We start from the raw sequence: 22500 nt of genomic DNA, 5'->3' as shown, positions 1-22500 counted from the left end.
TGACACCATGGAGTCACAGCCCAAAGAATTATCCCCACCATCACGTGCAATACACCAACTAAGGCCCCATCACTCTCTGTACTGTCCCACACTCCAACCTGTCCCTCAGTCCCCTCCTCTGCCACTCCAACCTGTCCCTCAGTCCCCTCCTCTGCCACTCCAACCTGTCCCTCAGTCCCCTCCTCTGCCACTCCAACCTGTCCCTGTTTGTAGTGAAGGGTCACTACCTTCCATGGCTCAGGAACCTCCCGATCTGGTGCCGGTGGCTCCAATTGCCCCAGGAACCCACTGGACTCTGCGCTGAAAAAAGTCAAGGGAATTTAAAATGATGCAGTTTACACAGGATTGCACAGGATTACACGGGATACACGGCACAGCCCAACCAGTCCAGGCCGGTGTTTATGCTCCACTCGAGCCTCCTCCCGTCTTTCCTCATCTAAATCTATCAGCATAACCCTCTATTCCCTTCTCCCCCATATACTTGTCCAGCCTCCCCTTAAATGCATCAATACTATTCGCCTCAACCCCTCCCTGTGGCAGCGAGTTCCACATTCTCACCCCTCTCTGGGTAAAGAAGTTTCTCCTGAATGCCCCATTGGATTTCTGGGTGACTATCTTATATTGATGGCCTCCAGTTCTGCTCTTCCCCACAAGTGGAAACATTCTCTCTGTATCCACTCTATCAAAACCTTCCATCATTTTAAAGACCTCTATTAGGTCACCCCTCAGCCTTTTTTCAAGAGTAAAGAGACCCAGCTTGTTCATCCTGTCCTGATATGTACACCCTCGCATTTCTGGTATCATCCTTGTAAATCTTCTCTGCACCCTCTCCAGTGCCTCTATATCCTTTTGATAATATGGTGACAATAACTGTACACAGTACTCTGTGTGGTCTAACCAAGGTCCGATACCGGTTTAGCATAACTTCCCTACTTTTCAATTCCATCCCTCTAGAAATAAACCCTAGTGCTTGGTTTGCTTTTTATAGCCTTGCTAACCTGTGTCGCAACGTTTAGTGATTTGTGTATCTGTATCCGAGATCCCTTTGTTCCTCTACCCCATTTAGATTCTTATTTTCCAAGGAATAAGTGACCTCCTTACATTTCTTACCAGAATGTAATACCTCACAATTAAATATGGTGACATTAATTTGCCAATTAAATGCCCATTCTGTAAGTTTATTAATCTCTTCTTGTAATTGGTTGCAGTCCTCCCCAGCATTGACTTTAATCCCCCCACCTCCCCATTTGGTTTTGTCTGCAAATTGAGAAATGTAGTGACAGTGGTCCTAGCCCTGATCCCTGTGGAACACCACGACCCACCTGCTGCCCCTGTGAATAGCTGCCCTTTACCCCCACTCTCTGCTTTTTGTCCTGAAGCCAGCTAGCGATCCATTCTGCTACTTGTCCCTGACTCCACATTCTCTGACCTTGTTCATCAGTCTATTATGGGGAACCTTATCGAAGGCCTTTTGAAAATCTGGATCACTTACATCTACTGCATTACCCTGGTCCACTCTCTCTGTTACCTCTTCGAAAAATACAAAGTTTATGTCCCCTTGCTCCTGGAGTGCTGCACAGCTCTCAGACAATAATGTCCGAGATCCTTACCATCCTTCCTGTAGAGAAGCAGCTCAACTTTCCTCTCCTCTGACCCGCCCAGAGCCTGCGCGATTTGAGAGACGGACGCTTTCTTGGTCTGTGGTCCGTGCAGGAAGTCGCAGGTCCCAGGTTTCTGCATCACCTCTGCTCTCGAGTACCCGCACATCTCACAGAAAGCATTGTTACAGAAAATGATGGCACAGTTCCCCACTCGAGCATTGCCGATGATGAATTTCCGATCTACAGAGCAGAGAGCGAGACAGTGTCACATTGATGGGAAACAGCGAGAGCGCGTGGCAAGCAAAGGAAATGATCAAAAAACCCTCACCGACAGCAAAGTATTCACAAACCCTCGACACCCCTCAGTGTAACACACCCCTCACCCCTCAGTGTAACACACCCCTCACCCCTCAGTGTAACACACCCCTCACCCCTCAGTGTAACACACCCCTCACCCCTCAGTGTAACACACCCCTCAGTGTAACACACCCCTCAGTGTAACACACCCCTCACCCCTCAGTGTAACACACCCCTCACCCCTCAGTGTAACACACCCCTCAGTGTAACACACCCCTCACCCCTCAGTGTAACACACCCCTCACCCCTCAGTGTAACACACCCCTCACCCCTCAGTGTAACACACCCCTCAGTGTAACACACCCCTCACCCCTCAGTGTAACACACCCCTCACCGTAACACATCTCTCACCCCTCAGTGTAACACACCGCTCACCGTAACACATCTCTCACCCCTCAGTGTAACACACCCCTCACCCCTCAGTGTAACACACCCCTCAGTGTAACACACCCCTCACCCCTCAGTGTAACACATCTCTCACCCCTCAGTGTAACACACCCCTCAGTGTAACACATCCCTCACCCCTCAGTGTAACACTCTGACACACCCCTCAGTGTAACACACCCCTCACCCCTCAGTGTAACACACCCCTCACCCCTCAGTGTAACACATCTCTCACCCCTCAGTGTAACACACCCCTCAGTGTAACACACCCCTCACCCCTCAGTGTAACACATCTCTCACCCCTCAGTGTAACACACCCCTCAGTGTAACACATCTCTCACCCCTCAGTGTAACACACCCCTCACCCCTCAGTGTAACACACCCCTCACCGTAACACATCTCTCACCCCTCAGTGTAACACACCCCTCAGTGTAACACACCCCTCACCCCTCAGTGTAACACATCTCTCACCCCTCAGTGTAACACACCCCTCAGTGTAACACATCCCTCACCCCTCAGTGTAACACTCTGACACACCCCTCAGTGTAACACACCCCTCACCCCTCAGTGTAACACACCCCTCACCCCTCAGTGTAACACATCTCTCACCCCTCAGTGTAACACACCCCTCACCCCTCAGTGTAACACACCCCTCAGTGTAACACACCCCTCACCCCTCAGTGTAACACATCTCTCACCCCTCAGTGTAACACACCCCTCAGTGTAACACATCCCTCACCCCTCAGTGTAACACTCTGACACACCCCTCAGTGTAACACACCCCTCACCCCTCAGTGTAACACACCCCTCACCCCTCAGTGTAACACATCTCTCACCCCTCAGTGTAACACACCCTCAGTGTAACACACCCCTCACCCCTCAGTGTAACACATCTCTCACCCCTCAGTGTAACACACCCCTCAGTGTAACACATCCCTCACCCCTCAGTGTAACACTCTGACACACCCCTCAGTGTAACACACCCCTCACCCCTCAGTGTAACACACCCCTCACCCCTCAGTGTAACACATCTCTCACCCCTCAGTGTAACACACCCCTCAGTGTAACACACCCCTCACCCCTCAGTGTAACACATCTCTCACCCCTCAGTGTAACACACCCCTCAGTGTAACACATCCCTCACCCCTCAGTGTAACACTCTGACACACCCCTCAGTGTAACACACCCCTCACCCCTCAGTGTAACACACCCCTCACCCCTCAGTGTAACACATCTCTCACCCCTCAGTGTAACACACCCCTCAGTGTAACACACCCCTCACCCCTCAGTGTAACACATCTCTCACCCCTCAGTGTAACACACCCCTCAGTGTAACACATCTCTCACCCCTCAGTGTAACACACCCCTCACCCCTCAGTGTAACACATCTCTCACCCCTCAGTGTAACACACCCCTCAGTGTAACACATCTCTCACCCCTCAGTGTAACACACCCCTCACCCCTCAGTGTAACACACCCCTCACCCCTCAGTGTAACACACCCCTCACCCCTCAGTGTAACACATCTCTCACCCCTCAGTGTAACACACCCCTCAGTGTAACACACCCCTCACCCCTCAGTGTAACACATCTCTCACCCCTCAGTGTAACACACCCCTCAGTGTAACACATCTCTCACCCCTCAGTGTAACACTCTGACACACCCCTCAGTGTAACACACCCCTCACCCCTCAGTGTAACACACCCCTCAGTGTAACACTCTGACACACCCCTCAGTGTAACACACCCTCAGTGTAACACATCCCTCACCCCTCAGTGTAACACATCTCTCACCCCTCAGTGTAACACACCCCTCAGTGTAACACACCCCTCACCCCTCAGTGTAACACATCTCTCACCCCTCAGTGTAACACACCCCTCAGTGTAACACACCCCTCACCCCTCAGTGTAACACATCTCTCACCCCTCAGTGTAACACACCCCTCACCCCTCAGTGTAACACACCCCTCACCCCTCAGTGTAACACATCTCTCACCCCTCAGTGTAACACACCCCTCAGTGTAACACACCCCTCACCCCTCAGTGTAACACATCTCTCACCCCTCAGTTTAACACACCCCTCAGTGTAACACACCCCTCACCCCTCAGTGTAACACATCTCTCACCCCTCAGTGTAACACACCCCTCAGTGTAACACACCCCTCACCCCTCAGTGTAACACATCTCTCACCCCTCAGTGTAACACACCCCTCAGTGTAACACACCCCTCACCCCTCAGTGTAACACATCTCTCACCCCTCAGTGTAACACACCCCTCAGTGTAACACACCCCTCACCCCTCAGTGTAACACATCTCTCACCCCTCAGTGTAACACTGACACACCCCTCAGTGTAACACACCCCTCACCCCTCAGTGTAACACACCCCTCACCCCTCAGTGTAGAGACATAGAAAATAGATGCAGGAGTAGGCCATTCGGCCCTTCGAGCCTGCACCACCATTCAATAAGATCACGGCTGATTATTCACCTCAGTACCCCTTTCCTGCTTTCTCTCCATACCCCTTGATCCCTTTAGCCGTAAGGGCCATATCTAACTCCCTCTTGAATATATCCAATGAACTGGCATCAACAACTCTCTGCGGCAGGGAATTCCACAGGTTAACAACTCTCTGAGTGAAGAAGTTTCACCTCATCGCAGTCCTAAATGGCTTACCCCTTATCCTAAGACTGTGTCCCCTGGTTCTGGACTTCCCCAACATCGGGAACATTCTTCCTGCATCTAACCTGTCCAGTCCCGTCAGAATTTTTATGCTTCTACGAGATCCCCTCTCATTCTTCTAAACTCCAATGTATAAAGGCCCAGTTGATCCAATCTCTCCTCATATGTCAATCCTGCCATCCCAGGAATCAGTCTGGTGAACCTTCGCTGCACTCCCTCAATAGCAAGAACATCTTTCCTCAGATTAGGAGACCAAAACCGAACACAATATTCCAGGTGTGGCCTCACCAAGACCCTGTACAACTGCAGTAAGACCTCCCTGCTCCTATACTCAAATCCCCTAGCTATGAAGGCCAACATACCATTTGCCTTCTTCACCACCTGCTGTACCTGCATGCCAACTTTCAATGACTGATGTACCATGACACCCAGGTCTTGTTGCACCTCCCCTTTTCCTAATCTGCCGCCATTCAGATAATATTCTGCCTTCATGTTTTTGCCCCCAAAATGGATAACCTCACATTTATCCACATTATACTGCATCTGCCATGCATTTGCCCACTCACCTCACCTGTCTAAGTCACCCTGCAGCCTCTTAGCATCCTCCTCACAGCTCACACCGCCACCCAGTTTAGTGTCATCTGCAAACTTGGAGATATTACACTCAATTCCTTCATCTATATCGTTAGTGTATTGTGTAAAGAGCTGAGGTCCCAGCACTGAGCCCTGCGGCACTCCACTCATCAGTGCCTGCCATTCCGAAAAAGACCCGTTTATCCCGACTCTCTGCTTCCTGTCTGCCAACCAGTTCTCTATCACTGTGTAACACTGACACGCACCTCACCCCTCAGTGCAACACACCCCCTCAGTGTAACACACTGACACACCCCTCACCCCTCAGTGTAACACATCCCTCACCCCTCAGTGTAACACACTGACACACCCCTCACCCCTCAGTGTAACACACTGACACACCCCTCAGTGTAACACACCCCTCACCCCTCAGTGTAACACATCTCTCACCCCTCAGTGTAACACACCCCTCACCCCTCAATGTAACACACTGACACACCCCTCACCCCTCAGTGTAACGCATCCCTCACCCCTCAGTGTAACACTGACACACCCCTCAGTGTAACACACCCCTCACCCCTCAGTGTAACACACCCCTCACCCCTCAGTGTAACACTCTGACACACCCCTCAGTGTAACACACCCCTCACCCCTCAGTGTAACACATCCCTCACCCCTCAGTGTAACACTGACACACCCCTCAGTGTAACACACCCCTCACCGTAACACATCTCTCACCCCTCAGTGTAACACACCCCTCACCCCTCAGTGTAACACACCCCTCACCCCTCAGTGTAACACATCTCTCACCCCTCAGTGTAACACACCCCTCACCCCTCAGTGTAACACATCTCTCACCCCTCAGTGTAACACACCCCTCAGTGTAACACACCCCTCACCCCTCAGTGTAACACATCTCTCACCCCTCAGTGTAACACACCCCTCAGTGTAACACACCCCTCACCCCTCAGTGTAACACATCTCTCACCCATCAGTGTAACACTGACACACCCCTCAGTGTAACACACCCCTCACCCCTCAGTGTAACACTCTGACACACCCCTCAGTGTAACACACCCCTCACCCCTCAGTGTAACACATCTCTCACCCCTCAGTGTAACACTCTTACACACCCATCACTGCAAGACTCTCAGGATAAAGGGAGCTTTACTCTGTATAAGAACATAAGAAATAGGAGTCGTCGGCCATTCAGCCCCTCGAGCCTGCTCCGCCATTCAATAAGATCACGGCTGATCTTCCACCTCAACTCTGCTTTCCCGCCCGATCCCTCGATTCCCTTAATTCCCAAATATCTATCGATCTCAACTTTGAATATACTCAGCCACTGAGCCTCCACAGCCCTCTGGGGCAGAGAATTCCAAAGATTCACCACCCTCTGAGTGAAGAAATTTCTCCTCATCTCAGTCCTAAATGGCCGACCCCTTATCCTGAGACTGTGACCCCTGGTTCCTGATTCCCCAGCCCGGGGGGAACACCCTCCCTGCATCTACCCGGTCAAGCCCTGTAAGAATGTTGTATGTTTCAATGAGACCACCTCTCATTCTTCTAAACTCTAGAGAATATAGGCCCAGTCTGCTCAATCTCTCCTCATAGGACAATCCCCCCATCCCAGGAATCAGTCTGGTGAACCTTCGTTGCACTCCCTCTATGGCAAGTATATCCTTCCTTTGGTAAGGAAACCAGAACTGAACACAATACTCCCGGTGTGGTCTCACCAGGGCCCTGTATAACTGCAGTATGTCTTTACTCTTATACTCAAACCCTCCTGTAATAAAGGCCAACATCCCATTTGCTTTAATCACTTGCTATACCTGCAGGTTAACTTTCAGTGATTGGTGTACAAGGAACCCAGGTCCCTCTGAACACCAACATTTCCCAATCTCTCACCATTTAAAAAATACTCTGCTTTTCTATATTTCCTCCCAAAGTGGATAACGTCACATTTCTCCACATTATGGGCCCAAGTTTCCACAGGATATAAAACGGGTGCCCCTCCGAGCAGGGCTCCCGTTTTTCACGCCTAAAACGGCGCCAGAAAAAAACCGCGCTATTCTGGGCGGAGCCTACACTCGCGCCGATTCTGTAAGTGGGAGGGGGCGGGTACTATTTAAATTAGTTTTTTTCCTACCGGCAACGCTGCGCATGCGCGTTGGAGCGTTCGCACATGCTCAGTGTGAAGGAAACATTTTTGTAGTTCTTGGTAGCTGTTTAATTTTTGAACATTTTTTAATAAAACCACATTGCCATCAGCACATCAGCACTGAGGCTTCCCTTCTCACTGTCTCCTTCCCCTCCCTCCCCCTCCCTCCGCGGCAACAAGCCACTGTCTCCCTCCCCTCCCTCCGCGGTAACAAGCCACTGTCTCCCTCCCCTCCCTCCGCGGCAACAAGCCACTGTCTCCCTCCCCTCCCTCCGCGGCAACAAGCCACTGTCTCCTTCCCCTCCCTCCGCGGCAACAAGCCACTGTCTCCCTCCCCTCCCTCCGCGGTAACAAGCCACTGTCTCCCTCCCCTCCCTCCGCGGCAACAAGCCACTGTCTCCCTCCCCTCCCTCCGCGGCAACAAGCCACTGTCTCCTTCCCCTCCCTCCGCGGCAACAAGCCACTGTCTCCCTCCCCTCCCTCCCCGGCAACAAGCCACTGTCTCCCTCCCCTCCCTCCCCTCCCTCCCGGCAACAAACCACTGTCTCCCTCCCCTCCCTCCGCGGCAACAAGCCACTGTCTCCTTCCCCTCCCTCCGCGGCAACAAGCCACTGTCTCCCTCCCCTCCCTCCCCTCCCTCCCCGGCAACAAACCACTGTCTCCTTCCCCTCCCTCCGCGGCAACAAGCCACTGTCTCCCTCCCCTCCCTCCCCGGCAACAAACCACTGACTCCTTCCCCTCCCTCCCCTCCCTCCGTGGCAACAAGCCACTGTCTCCTTCCCCTCCCTCCCGGCAACAAGTCACTGTCTCCCTCCCCTCCCTCCACGGCAACAAGCCACTGTCTCCTTCCCCTCCCTCCGCGGCAACAAGCCACTGTCTCCCTCCCCTCCCTCCCTCCCTCCACGGCAACAAGCCACTGTCTCCCTCCCCTCCCTCCGCGGCAACAAGCCACTGTCTCCCTCCCCTCCCTCCGCGGGAACAAGCCACTGTCCCCCTCCCTCCCTCCGCGGCAACAAGCCACTGTCTCCCTCCCCTCCCTCCGCGGCAACAAGCCACTGTCTCCTTCCCCTCCCTCCGCGGCAACAAGCCACTGTCTCCTTCCCCTCCCTCCCCTCCCTCCGCGGCAACAAGCCACTGTCTCCCTCCCCTCCCTCCCCTCCCTCCCCGGCAACAAGCCACTGTCTCCCTCCCCTCCCTCCGCGGCAACAAGCCACTGTCTCCCTCCCCTCCCTCCGCGGCAACAAGCCACTGTCTCCCTCCCCTCCCTCCGCGGGAACAAGCCGCTGTCTCCCTCCCCTCCCTCCCCTCCCTCCGCGGCAACAAGCCGCTGTCTCCCTCCCCTCCCTCCCCTCCCTCCGCGGCAACAAGCCACTGTCTCCTTCCCCTCCCTCCGCGGCAACAAGCCACTGTCTCCCTCCCCTCCCTCCCCTCCCTCCGCGGCAACAAGCCACTGTCTCCCTCCCCTCCCTCCGCGGCAACAAGCCGCTGTCTCCTTCCCCTCCCTCCCCTCCCTCCGCGACAACAAGCCGCTGTCTCCTTCCCCTCCCTCCCCTCCCTCCCCTCCCTCCGCGACAACAAGCCGCTATCTCCTTCCCCTCCCTCCCCTCCCTCCCCTCCCTCCGCGGTAACAAGCCGCTGTCTCCTTCCCCTCCCTCCCCTCCCTCCCCTCCCTCCGCGACAACAAGCCGCTATCTCCTTCCCCTCCCTCCCCTCCCTCCCCTCCCTCTGCGACAACAAGCCACTGTCTCCTTCCCCTCCCTCCCCTCCCTCCCCTCCCTCCGCAACAACAAGCCACTGTCTCCTTCCCCTCCCTCCCCTCCCCTCCGCGGCAACAAGCCGCTGTCTCCTTCCCCTCCCTCCCCTCCCTCCCCTCCCTCCCTCCCCTCCGCGGCAACAAGCCACTGTCTCCTTCCCCTCCCTCCCCTCCCTCCCCTCCCTCCGCAACAACAAGCCACTGTCTCCTTCCCCTCCCTCCCCTCCCCTCCGCGGCAACAAGCCACTGTCTCCTTCCCCTCCCTCCCCTCCCTCCGCAACAACAAGCCACTGTCTCCTTCCCCTCCCTCCCCTCCCCTCCGCGGCAACAAGCCAGTGTCTCCTTCCCCTCCCTCCCCTCCCTCCGCGGTAACAAGCCGCTGTCTCCTTCCCCTCCCTCCCCTCCCTCCCCTCCCTCCGCGGTAACAAGCCGCTGTCTCCTTCTCCTCCCTCCCCTCCCTCCCCTCCCTCCGCGACAACAAGCCGCTGTCTCCCTCCCCTCCCTCCGCGGTAACAAGCCGCTGTCTCCTTCTCCTCCCTCCCCTCCCTCCCCTCCCTCCGCGACAACAAGCCGCTGTCTCCTTCCCCTCCCTCACCTCCGCGGCAACAAAGGGCGGTTTCCTTCGAACGATGGCTGAAGAACTTTCACACAGGCAGGAAGATGGTTTATTTAATCTTTTCTTGGCTTATAAAAGTTTATTCAGGTTGGATTTATTTGTATAATATTTGTAGAAGTATAAATAAGGATTTATTATAGAATTTAATGAGTTCCCTTCCCCCCACCTCGTTCTGGACGCCTGATTTGTAACCTGCGCCTGATTTTTTAATGTGTAGAACAGGTTTTTTCAGTTCTACAAAAATCTTCACTTGCTCCATTCTACTTTAGTTTGGAGTACGTTTTCACTGTGGAAACTTTCAAATCAGGCGTCAGTGGCCGGACACGCCCCCTTTTGAAGAAAAAATTCTGTTCCAAAGTAGAACTGTTCTACCTGACTAGAACTGCAGAAAAAAAAATGTGGAGAATTGCAATTTCTAAGATAGTCCGTTCTCCACCAGTTGCTCCTAAAAATCAGGCGCAAATCATGTGGAAACTTGGGCCCTATATTCCATTTGCCATGTTCTTGCCCACTCACTGAGCCTGTCTATATCCACTTGAAGCCTCTTTGCATCCTCCTCACAACTTACATTCCCACCGAGCTTTGTATTATCAGTAAACTTGGATATATTACACTCAGTCCCCTCATCCAAATCATTGATATAGGTTGTGAGCTGGGGCCCCAGCACTGATCCTTGCAGTACCCCACTAGTTACAGTCTGCCAACCCGAAAATGACCCGTTTATTCCTACTCTCTGTTTTCTGTCCATTAACCAATCCTCAATCCATACTAGTATATTACCCCCAACACCATGAGCCCTAATTTTGTTTAATATCATCAAAGGCAGTCCCTCGAAATCGAGGAAGACCTGCTTCCACTCTAAAAAGTGAGTTCTCAGGTGACTGAACAGTCCAATACGGGAACCACAGTCTCTGGCACAGGTGGGACAGATAGTTTTTGAGGGAAGGGGAGGGTGGGACAGGTTTGCCGCATGCTCCTTCCGCTGCCTGCGCTTGGTTTCTGCATGCTCTTGGCGACAAGACTCGAGGTGCTCAGCGCCCTCCCGGATGCACTTCCTCCACTTAGGGCGGTCTTTGGCCAGGGACTCCCAGGTGTCGGTGGGGATGTTGCACTTTATCAGGGAGGCTTTGAGGGTGTCCTTGAAACGTTTCCTCTGCCCACCTTTGGCTCGCTTGCTGTGTAGTTCTGAATAGAGCGCTTGCTTTGGGAGTCTTGTGTCGGGCATGTGGACAATGTGGCCTGCCCAACAGAGTTGGTCGAGTGTGGTCAGTGCTTCAATGCTGGGGAAGTTGGCCTGATCGAGAACACTGATGTTGGTGTGTCTGTCCTCCCAGGGGATTTGCAGGATCTTGCGGAGACATCGTTTGTGGTATTTCTCCAGCGACTTGAGGTGTCTACTGTACATGGTCCATGTCTCTGAGCCATACAGGAGGGCGGGTTATTACTACAGCCCTGTAGACCATGAGCTTGGTGGTAGTTTTGAGGGCCTGGTCTTCAAACACTCTTTTCCTCAGGCGGCCGAAGGCTGCACTGGTGCACTGGAGGCGGCGTTGGATCTCATCGTCAATGTCTGCCCTTGCTGATAGTAGGCTCCCGAGGTATGGAAAGTGGTCCGTGTTGTCCAAGGCCGTGCCATGGATTTTGATGACTGGGGGCAGTGCTGTGTGGCGGGGTCAGGTTGGTGGAAGACCTTTGTCTAACGGATGTTTAGTGTAAAGCCCATTCTTTCATACACCTCAGTGAAGATGTTGACGATGGCTTGGAGTTCAGCCCCCGAGTGTGCACAGACGCAGGCCTCATCCACGTAATGTAGTTCGATAACAGAGGATGGGATGACCTTCGATCTAGCCTGGAGGTGACGAAGGTTGAACAGGTTCCCATTCGTTTCTAATTTAGCGGGAACTTGTTGAGTGTGAGGTGGAGCATGGCAGCGAGGAAGATCGAGGAGGGTTGGAGCGATGAAGCAGCCCTGCTTGACCCCGGTGCAGACGTGGATTGGGTCTGTGGTGGATCCGTTGGTTGGAATCACGGCCTGCATGTCGTCGTGGAGCAGGCAGAGGATGGTGACAAACTTTTGGGGGCATCCGAAACGGGGGAGGACACTCCATAGTCCCTCACGGTTGACAGTGTCAAAGGCCTCTGTGAGGTCAAAGAAGGCCATGTACAAGGGTTGGTGCTGCTCCCTGCATTTCTCTTGTAGTTGTCGCGCGGTGAAGATCATGTCCATTGTACCCCTTAGTGGCCGGAATCCGCATTGTGACTCTGAAGAGGAGCTCTTCAGCCACAGGGAGAAGACAGTTGAGGAGGATTCTAGCGATGACTTTCCCAGTGGCCGACAGCAGGGAGATTCCTCTGTAGTGCCGCAGTCAGTGTAATAACCTCTTGTGTGGTACCTGATCGAAGGCTTTCTGAAAATCCAAATATACCACATCCACTGGTTCCCCCTATCTATTCGACTATGCAACGTGAGAAAACGCCAAAAGATTTGTCAAACATTATTCTCACCGGTGCTGTACCTGCCCTGGGAGTGTTTGATGGGGCAGTGTAGAGGGAGCTTTACTCTGTATCTAACCCCCTGTACCTGCCCTGGGAGTGTTTGATGGGACAGTGTAGTGGGAGCTTTACTCTGTATCTAACCCCCTGTACCTGCCCTGGGAGTGTTTGATGGGACAGTGTAGTGGGAGCTTTACTCTGTATCTAACCCCCTGTATCTGCCCCGGGAGTGTTTGATGGGACAGTGTAGAGGGAGCTTTACTCTGTATCTAACCCCCTGTATCTGCCCTGGGAGTGTTTAATGGGACAGTGTAGAGGGAGCTTTACTCTGTATCTAACCCCGTGTACCTGCCCTGGGAGTGTTTGATGGGACAGTGTAGAGGGAGCTTTACTCTGTATCTAACCCCCTGTACCTGCCCTGGGAGTGTTTGATGGGACAGTGTAGAGGGAGCTTTACTCTGTATCTAACCCCCCTTTATCTGCCCTGGGAGTGTTTGATGGGACAGTGTAGAGGGAGCTTTACTCTGTATCTAACCCCCTGTACCTGCCCGGGGAGTGTTTGATGGGACAGTGTAGAGGGAGCTTTACTCTGTATCTAACCCCCTGTAGCTGCCCTGGGAGTGTTTGATGGGACAGTGTAGAGGGAGCTTTCCTCTGTATCTAACCCCCTGTACCTGCCCTGGGAGTGTTTGATGGGACAGTGTAGAGGGAGCTTTACTCTGTATCTAACCCCCTTTATCTGCCCTGGGAGTGTTTGATGGGACAGTGTAGAGGGAGCTTTACTCTGTATCTAACCCCCTGTACCTGCCCGGGGAGTGTTTGATGGGACAGTGTAGTGGGAGCTTTACTCTGTATCTAACCCCCTGTACCTGCCCGGGGAGTGTTTGATGGGACAGTGTAGAGGGAGCTTTACTCTGTATCTAACCCCCTGTACCTGCCCGGGGAGTGTTTGATGGGACAGTGTAGTGGGAGCTTTACTCTGTATCTAACCCCCTGTACCTGCCCGGGGAGTGTTTGATGGGACAGTGTAGAGGGAGCTTTACTCTGTATCTAACCCCCTGTACCTGCCCGGGGAGTGTTTGATGGGACAGTGTAGTGGGAGCTTTACTCTGTATCTAACCCCCTGTACCTGCCCGGGGAGTGTTTGATGGGACAGTGTAGAGGGAGCTTTACTCTGTATCTAACCCCGTGCTGTACCTGCCCTGGGAGTGTGTGATGGGACAGTGTAGAGGGAGCTTAATCTGTATCTAACCCCCTGTACCTGCCCGGGGAGTGTTTGATGGGACAAGTGCAGAACTGCCGCACCTGAAGCACAAACGTGAGATTCAAATTAATGTTTTAAGACGCGAGTTGTTTTTCTAATTCCCGAGATGTGGGAACATGATGAGCGAGAGCAGATTCTGAACCTTTTCACGCTCCCTCCCAAGGGACTCTGGAAAATTCTTTTGTTGTGCTTGTTAAAATATTTAAAGAGCTAGCATTCGCTGCCCAAACAGTGGTGACGGGCTCTGTATTACTCAGGAGGCACTCTCCTTTCACTCCTAACTGCCAGCAAGTGTGGCGCAAACATCAAGGGTTCATCCCTGGCTCCTCAGTAACACTCTCGCCTCTCAGGCAGAAGGTCATGAACTTAAGCCGCACTCCAGACAGTTGGGACTGGAATCTAAGCGCACACTCGAGTGCAGTACTGAGGGAGTGCCGCACTGCCGGAGGGGCAGTACTGAGGGAGTGCCGCACTGCCGGAGGGGCAGTACGGAGAGAGTGACGCACTGCCGGAGGGGCAGTACTGAGGGAGTGACGCACTGCCGGAGGGGCAGTACTGAGGGAATGACGCACTGTCGGAGGGGCAGTACTGAGGGAGTGACGCACTGTCGGAGGGGCAGTACTGAGGGAGTGACGCACTGTCGGAGGGGCAGTACTGAGGGAGCGCCACACTGTCGGAGGGGCAGTACTGAGGGAGCACCTCACTGTCAGAGGGGCAGTACTGAGGGAGTGCCGCACTGTCGGAGGGTCAGTACTGAGGGGGAGGGGGCGCAGCGTGGGGGGTGGGGGAGGGCACGGGGGGAGGGTGTAGGGGGTGTGGGTGTGGGGTAGGTTTGAGGAAGTGCTGAAAGTTGAGGTCGAGGGGATTTGGGGAAGAGTTGCAATGTGTGGGGTTGGGACAGCTGAAGGGTCCTTGAGGGAGTGTAGCCATGGGGGCAGGATACAGCGAGGACCTCAGCGAGTGGGGAGGGGCAGGGTGCAGGTCTGCGATAGTTGGTGGGAAGTATGTGCCGATGGGATGAGAATATTGGTCAGTACACTGGAGGTGAGGAATGCGGGAGGGAGGCGATTAGTGACACCGACCGTGCTGGATACTCGGTGGCTTATGTTATCGGGTCCAGTTGGTGCTTGGGATGAGAAGGTCCACAAGGAGAAGATCGACCATATTGAAACCTGCCTCATAGTAACAAGTTCAGGATCCAGCTCCCTCCCTCCCACCTCCTTCGTTCCCCCTTACCACCCTCCCCCTTTCCTCCTTCCCTAACCTCTACTGCCCCTCCCCCCTTCTTCCCCATCTATACTGTCAACCGCACAAACGATACCAATTGCTTTAAAAAAAAATGCATTCCTGGCATGTGGGTGTCGCTGGCCAGGCCGGCATTTATTGCCCATCCCTAATTGCCCCTTGAGAAGGTGGTGGTGAGCTGCCTTCTTGAACCGCTGCAGTCCGTGTGGTGAAGGTGCTCCCACAGTGCTGTTGGGGAGGGAGTTCCAGGATTGTGACCCAGCGACGATGAAGGAACGGCCGATATATTTCCAAGTCAGGATGGTGTGTGACTGGGAGGGGAACGTGGAGGTGGTGGTGTTCCCATGCACCTGCTGCCCTTGTCCCTCTAGGGGGTAGAGGTCGTGGGTTTGGGAGGTGCTGCCGAAGAAGCCTTGGCGAGTTGCTGCAGTGCATCTTGTAGATGGTACACACTGCAGCCACGGTGCGCCGGTGGTGGAGGGAGTGAGTGTTGGAGGTGCTGGAGGGAGTGAGTGTTGGAGGTGGTGGAGGGAGTGAGTGTTGGAGGTGGTGGAGGGAGTGAGTGTTGGAGGTGGTGGAGGGAGTGAGTGTTGGAGGTGGTGGAGGGAGTGAGTGTTGGAGGTGGTGGAGGGAGTGAATGTTGAAGGTGGTGGATGGGGTGTGGATCAAGCGGCCTGCTTTGTCCTGGATGGTGTCGAGCTTCTCGAGTGTTGTTGGAGCTGCACCATCCAGGCAAGTGGAGAGTGTTCCATCACACTCCTGACTTGTGCCTTGTAGATGGTGGAAAGGCTTTGGGGAGTCAGGAGGTGAGACACTCACCACAGAATACCCAGCCTCTGACCTGCTCTTGTAGTCACAGTATTTATGTGTCTGGTCCAGTTAAGTTTCTGGTCAATGGTGACCCCCAGGATGTTGATGGTGGGGGATTCGGCGATGGGAATGCCGTTGAATGTTAAGGGGCGGTGGTTAGACTCTCGCTTGTTGGAGATGGTCATTGCCTGGCACTTGTGTGGTGCGAATGTTACTTACCATTTATCAGCCCAAGCCTGAATGTTGTCCAGGTCTTGCTGTATGTGGGCACGGACTGCTTCATTATCAGAGGGGTTGTGAATGGAACTGAACATTGTGCAGTCATCAGCGAACATCCCCACTTCTGACTTTATAAGAACATAAGAAATAGGAGCAGGAGTAGGCCATACGGCCCCTCGAGCCTGCTCCGCCATTTAATACGATCATAGCTGATCTGATCATGGACACAGCTCCACTTCCCCACTCGCTCCCCATAACCCCTTATTCCCTTATCGTTTAAAAAACTATCTATTTCTGTCTTAAATTTATTCAATGTCCCAGCTTCCACAGCTCTCTGAGGCAGCAAATTCCACAGATTTACAACCCTCTGAGAGAAGAAGTTTCTCCTCATCTCAGTTTTAAATGTGCGGCCCCTTATTCTAAGACCATGCCCCCTAGTTCTAGTCTCCCCCATCAGTGGAAACATCCTCTCTGCATCCACCTTGTCAAGCCCCCTCATAATCTTATACGTTTCGATAAGATCACCTCTCATTCTTCTCAATTCCAATGAGTAGAGGCCCAACCTCCTCAACCTTTCCTCATAAGTCAACCCCCTCATCTCCGGAATCAACCGAGTGAACCTTCTCTGAACTGCCTCCAAAGCAAGTATATCCTTTCGTAAATATGGAAACCAAAACTGCACGCAGTACTCCAGGTGTGGCCTCACCAATACCCTGTATAACTGCAGCAAGACTTGATGGAGGGGAGATCATTGATGAAGCAGCTGAAGGTGGTTCAATCTCGAACACTGCCCTGAGGAACTCCTGCAGCGATGTCCTGGGGCTGTGATGATTGACCTCCAACCACCACAACCATCTTCCTTTGTGCTGGGTATGACTCCAGCCAGTGGAGAGTTTTCCCCCTGATTCCCATTGACCAGTTTTACTCGGGCTCCTTGATGCCTCCCTCGGTCAAATGCTGCCTTGATGTCGAGGGCAATCGCTCTCACCTCACCTCAATTCAGCTCTTTTGTCCATGTTTGGACCAAGGCTGTAATGAGGTCTGGAGCTGAGTGGGCCTGACAGAACCCAAACTGAGCAGGTTATTGGTGAGTAAGTACCGCTTGATAGCACTGTCGGTGACACCTTCCATCACTCTGCTGATGATTCAGAGTAGACTGATGGGGGCAGTAATTGGCCGGATTGGATTGTCCTGCTTTCTGTGGACAGGACATACCTGGTCAATTTTCCACATTGTTGGGTAGATGCCAGTGTTGTAGCTGTACTGGAACAGCTTGGCTAGAGGCGCGGCTAGTTCTGGAGCACAAGTATTCAGCAAAACAGCCGGGATGATGTCGGGGCCATGCGCTCAGCCGCTCCCTGATATCACATGGAGTGAATCGAATTGGCTGAAGACTGGTTTCTGTGATGGTGGGGACCTCAGGAGGAGGATCCGATATAGATCATAGGGAAGGGGAGATCAGAGAGGGGGTGTCGGGGAGAGGGGGAGGGGGTGAAGGGGGTGTCTTGGGGGGGGGGGCAGAAGAAGGGGTTCGGGAGGAGGGGAGGGAAAGAGAGGGGTCGTGGAGAGAGGGGTGCGGGAAAGGCGGGGTTCAGGGAGGGGGAGCGAGGGTGGGTGAGGGGGAGGCCGGCGATTGAGGGTAGAATGGTCTCAGAGACACCACTCGGGTTTAGAGACCGCATGGATGAATTACAACAATTGTACATTCCTGTCTGGCGTAAAAATAAAAAAGGGAAGGTGGCTCAACCGTGGCTATCTAGGGAAATCAGGGATAGTATTAAAGCCAAGGAAGTGGCATACAAATTGGCCAGAAATAGCAGCGAACCTGGGGACTGGGAGAAATTTAGAACTCAGCAGAGGAGGACAAAGGGTTTGATTAGGGCAGGGAAAATGGAGTACGAGAAGAAGCTTGCAGGGAACATTAAGGCGGATTGCAAAAGTTTCTACAGGTATGTAAAGAGAAAAAGGTTGGTGAAGACAAACGTAGGTCCCCTGCAGTCAGAATCAGGGGAAGTCATAACGGGGAACAAAGAAATGGCAGACCAATTGAACAAGTACTTTGGTTCGGTATTCACTAAGGAGGATACAAACAACCTTCCGGATATAAAAGGGGTCAGAGGGTCTAGTAAGGAGGGGGAACTGAGGGAAATCTTTATTAGTCGGGAAATTGTGTTGGGGAAATTGATGGGATTGAAGGCCGATAAATCCCCAGGGCCTGATGGACTGCATCCTAGAGTACTTAAGGAGGTGGCCTTGGAAATAGCGGATGCATTGACAGTCATTTTCCAACATTCCATTGACTCTGGATCAGTTCCTATGGAGTGGAGGGTAGCCAATGTAACCCCACTTTTTAAAAAAGGAGGGAGAGAGAAAACAGGGAATTATAGACCGGTCAGCCTGACCTCAGTAGTGGGTAAAATGATGGAATCAATTATTAAGGATGTCATAGCAGTGCATCTGGAAAATGGTGACATGATAGGTCCAAGTCAGCATGGATTTGTGAAAGGGAAATCATGCTTGACAAATCTTCTGGAATTTTTTGAGGATGTTTCCAGTAAAGTGGACAAAGGAGAACCAGTTGATGTGGTATATTTGGACTTTCAGAAGGCTTTCGACAAGGTCCCACACAAGAGATTAATGTGCAAAGTTAAAGCACATGGGATTGGGGGTAGTGTGCTGACGTGGATTGAGAACTGGTTGTCAGACAGGAAGCAAAGAGTAGGAGTAAACGGGTACTTTTCAGAATGGCAGGCAGTGACTAGTGGAGTGCCGCAAGGTTCTGTGCTGGGGCCCCAGCTGTTTACATTGTACATTAATGATTTAGACGAGGGGATTAAATGCAGTATCTCCAAATTTGCGGATGATACTAAGTTGGGTGGCAGTGTGAGCTGCGAGGAGGATGCTATTAGGCTGCAGAGTGACTTGGATAGGTTAGGTGAGTGGGCAAATGCATGGCAGATGAAGTATAATGTGGATAAATGTGAGGTTATCCACTTTGGTGGTAAAAACAGAGAGACAGACTATTATCTGAATGGTGACAGATTAGGAAAAGGGGAGGTGCAACGAGACCTGGGTGTCATGGTACATCAGTCATTGAAGGTTGGCATGCAGGTACAGCAGGCGGTTAAGAAAGCAAATGGCATGTTGGCCTTCATAGCGAGGGGATTTGAATACAGGGGCAGGGAGGTGTTGCTACAGTTGTACAGGGCCTTGGTGAGGCCACACCTGGAGTATTGTGTACAGTTTTGGTCTCCTAACCTGAGGAAGGACATTCTTGCTATTGAGGGAGTGCAGCAAAGGTTCACCAGACTGATTCCCGGGATGGCGGGACTGACCTATCAAGAAAGATTGGATCAACTGGGCTTGTATTCACTGGAGTTCAGAAGAATGAGAGGGGACCTCATAGAAACGTTTAAAATTCTGACGGGTTTAGACAGGTTAGATGCAGAAAGAATGTTCCCAATGTTGGGGAAGTCCAGAACCAGGGGTCACAGTCTGAGGATAAGGGGTAAGCCATTTAGGACCGAGATGAGGAGAAACTTCTTCACCCAGAGAGTGGTGAACCTGTGGAATTCTCTACCACAGAAAGTAGTTGAGGCCAATTCACTAAATATATTCAAAAGGGAGTTAGATGAAGTCCTTACTACTCGGGGGATCAAGGGTTATGGCGAGAAAGCAGGAAGGGGGTACTGAAGTTTCATGTTCAGCCATGAACTCATTGAATGGCGGTGCAGGCTAGAAGGGCTGAATGGCCTGCTCCTGCACCTATTTTCTATGTTTCTATGTTTCTATGTATGGCCATTCCACTCCCCTCCTGGGTTATGGTCCCAGTGTCTGTCCATTCTCCCTTCCCCCCAAATCTTTGGCCACACCTGACAGCTTGGGCCTGTTTCACTGGATGACAGTCTGCACCTTGCTGTAACTTCATAAACCTCAGCTCATCTAAAACTGGGCCCCCCGTGTCCTAACTCACACCCAGTCCCACTCACCCATCACCCCCTGTGCCCCGTGTCCTAACTCACACCCAGTCCCACTCACCCATCACCCCCTGTGCTCACTGCCCCGTGTCCTAACTCACACCCAGTCCCACTCACCCATCACCCCCTGTGCTCGCTGCCCCGTGTCCTAACTCACACCCAGTCTCACTCACCCATCACCCTCTGTGCTCACTGACCCGTGTCCTAACTCACACCCAGTCTCACTCACCCATCATCCTCTGTGCTCACTGACCCGTGTCCTAACTCACACCCAGTCCCACTCACCCATCACCCCCTGTGTTCACTGCCCCGTGTCCTAACTCACACCCAGTCCCACTCACCCATCACCCCCTGTGCCCCGTGTCCTAACTCACACCCAGTCTCACTCACCCATCACCCCCTGTGCTCACTGCCCCGTGTCCTAACTCACACCCAGTCCCACTCACCCATCACCCTCTGTGCCCTGTGTCCTAACTCACACCGAGTCCCACTCACCCATCACCCCCTGTGCTCACTGCTCCGTGTCCTAACTCACACCCAGTCCCGCTTACCCATCACCCCCTGTGCTCACTGCCCCGTGTCCTAACTCACACCCAGTCCCGCTCACCCATCACCCCCTGTGCTCACTGCCCTGTGTCCTAACTCACACCCAGTCCCACTCACCCATCACCCCCTGTGCTCACTGCCCCGTATCCTAACTCACACCCAGTCTCACTCACTCATCACCCCCTGTGCTCACTGCCCCGTGTCCTAACTCGCACCCAGTCCCACTCACCCATCACCCCCTGTGCTCACTGCCCCGTGTCCTAACTCGCACCGAGTCCCGCTCACCCATCACCCCCTGTGCCCCGTGTCCTAACTCGCACCGGGTCCCGCTCACCCATCACCCGCTGTGCTCACTACCCCGTGTCCTAACTCGCACCAAGTCCCGCTCACCCATCACCCCCTGTGCTCGCTGCCCCGTGTCCAAACTCGCATCGAGTCCCGCTCACCCATCACCCCCTGTGCTCACTGACCCGTGTCCTAACTCACAACGAGTCCCGCTCACCCATCACCCTCCGTGCTCACTGCCCCGTGTCCTAACTAGCACCGGGACCCGCTCACCCATCACCCCCTGTGCTCGCTGCCCCGTGTCCAAACTCGCATCGAGTCCCGCTCACCCATCACCCCCTGTGCTCACTGATCTGTGTCCTAACTCACAACAAGTCCCGCTCACCCATCACCCTCCGTGCTCACTGCCCCATGTCCTAACTCGCACCGGGTCCCGCTCACCCATCACCCCCTGTGCTCGCTGCCCCGTGTCCTGACTCGCACCGAGTCCCACTCACCCATCACCCGCTGTGCTCACTGACCCGTGTCCTGACTCGCACCGGGTCCCGTTCACCCATCACCCGCTGTGCTCACTGCCCTACATTGGCTCCCGGTTAAGCAACGCCACAATTTTAAAATTCTCCATCCTTGTTTTCAAATCCCTCTTTGGCCGTCGCCCCTCCCTATCTCTGTAACCCCCTCCAGCCCCACAACCCCCCTGAGATGTCTGCACTCCTCTAATTCTGCCCTCCTGACCATCCCTGATTATAATCGCACCACCATCGGTGGCCGTGCCTTCTGTTGCCTGGGCCCCAAGCTCTGGAACTCCCTCCCTAAACCTCTCCGCCTCATTTTCCTACTTCAAGACGCTCCTTAAAACCGACCTTTTTGACCCAGCTTTTGGTTGCCTGCCCTAATTTCTCCTTGTGTGGCTCAGTGTCCAATTTTGTGTGAGGTGCCTGAGGAACTTTACTCCGTTAGAGGCACTGCACAAATGTCAGCTGTTGTTGTTGGTTACTCAGCAGGGGCTAGGCGAACTGACGGAGGTGCGTGGGGTTAAACTCCAACACAATCAGATTCAGAGAATGATACAGGAGGAGGCCATTGGGCCCATCGAGCCTGTGACAGAGTGATCCCCTCAGTCCCACTCCCCGCTCTGTGACAGAGTGATCCCCTCAGTCCCACTCCCCGCTCTGTGACAGAGTGATCCCCTCAGTCCCACTCCCCGCTCTGTGACAGAGTGATCCCCTCAGTCCCACTCCCCGCTCTGTGACAGAGTGATCCCCTCAGTCCCACTCCCCGCTCTGTGACAGAGTGATCCCCTCAGTCCCAGTCCCCGCTCTGTGACAGAGCGATCCCCTCAGTCCCACTCCCCGCTCTGTGACAGAGTGATCCCCTCAGTCCCACTCCCCGCTCTGTGACAGAGTGATCCCCTCAGTCCCACTCCTTTCCCCACAGCCCGGCACATTTCCCCTCCCAGTATTTCCCCAATTCCCGGTCACTATTGAATCTGCTCTCACCGACCTTTCAGGCAGCGCGTTCCCGTTGCGGAAACAC

General features: G+C 53.5%; 1 protein-coding gene across 1 annotated transcript in view; it reads right to left on the bottom strand.

Annotated features, from left to right (window-relative positions):
- The window catches only part of LOC139273198 (voltage-gated inwardly rectifying potassium channel KCNH2-like), a 210144-nt gene that overhangs the window by 186797 nt on the left and 847 nt on the right, over positions 1 to 22500 (bottom strand). The window contains exon 2 of the mRNA XM_070889823.1: positions 1611 to 1841. Coding sequence (XP_070745924.1) covers positions 1611 to 1841 — 231 coding nt within the window. The remainder of the gene's footprint in view (positions 1 to 1610; positions 1842 to 22500) is intronic.

This window comes from Pristiophorus japonicus, chromosome 1, assembly GCF_044704955.1.
Source record: "Pristiophorus japonicus isolate sPriJap1 chromosome 1, sPriJap1.hap1, whole genome shotgun sequence".
NCBI lineage: Eukaryota > Metazoa > Chordata > Chondrichthyes > Pristiophoridae > Pristiophorus > Pristiophorus japonicus.
This window is presented reverse-complemented; position numbering and strand designations above follow the sequence as displayed.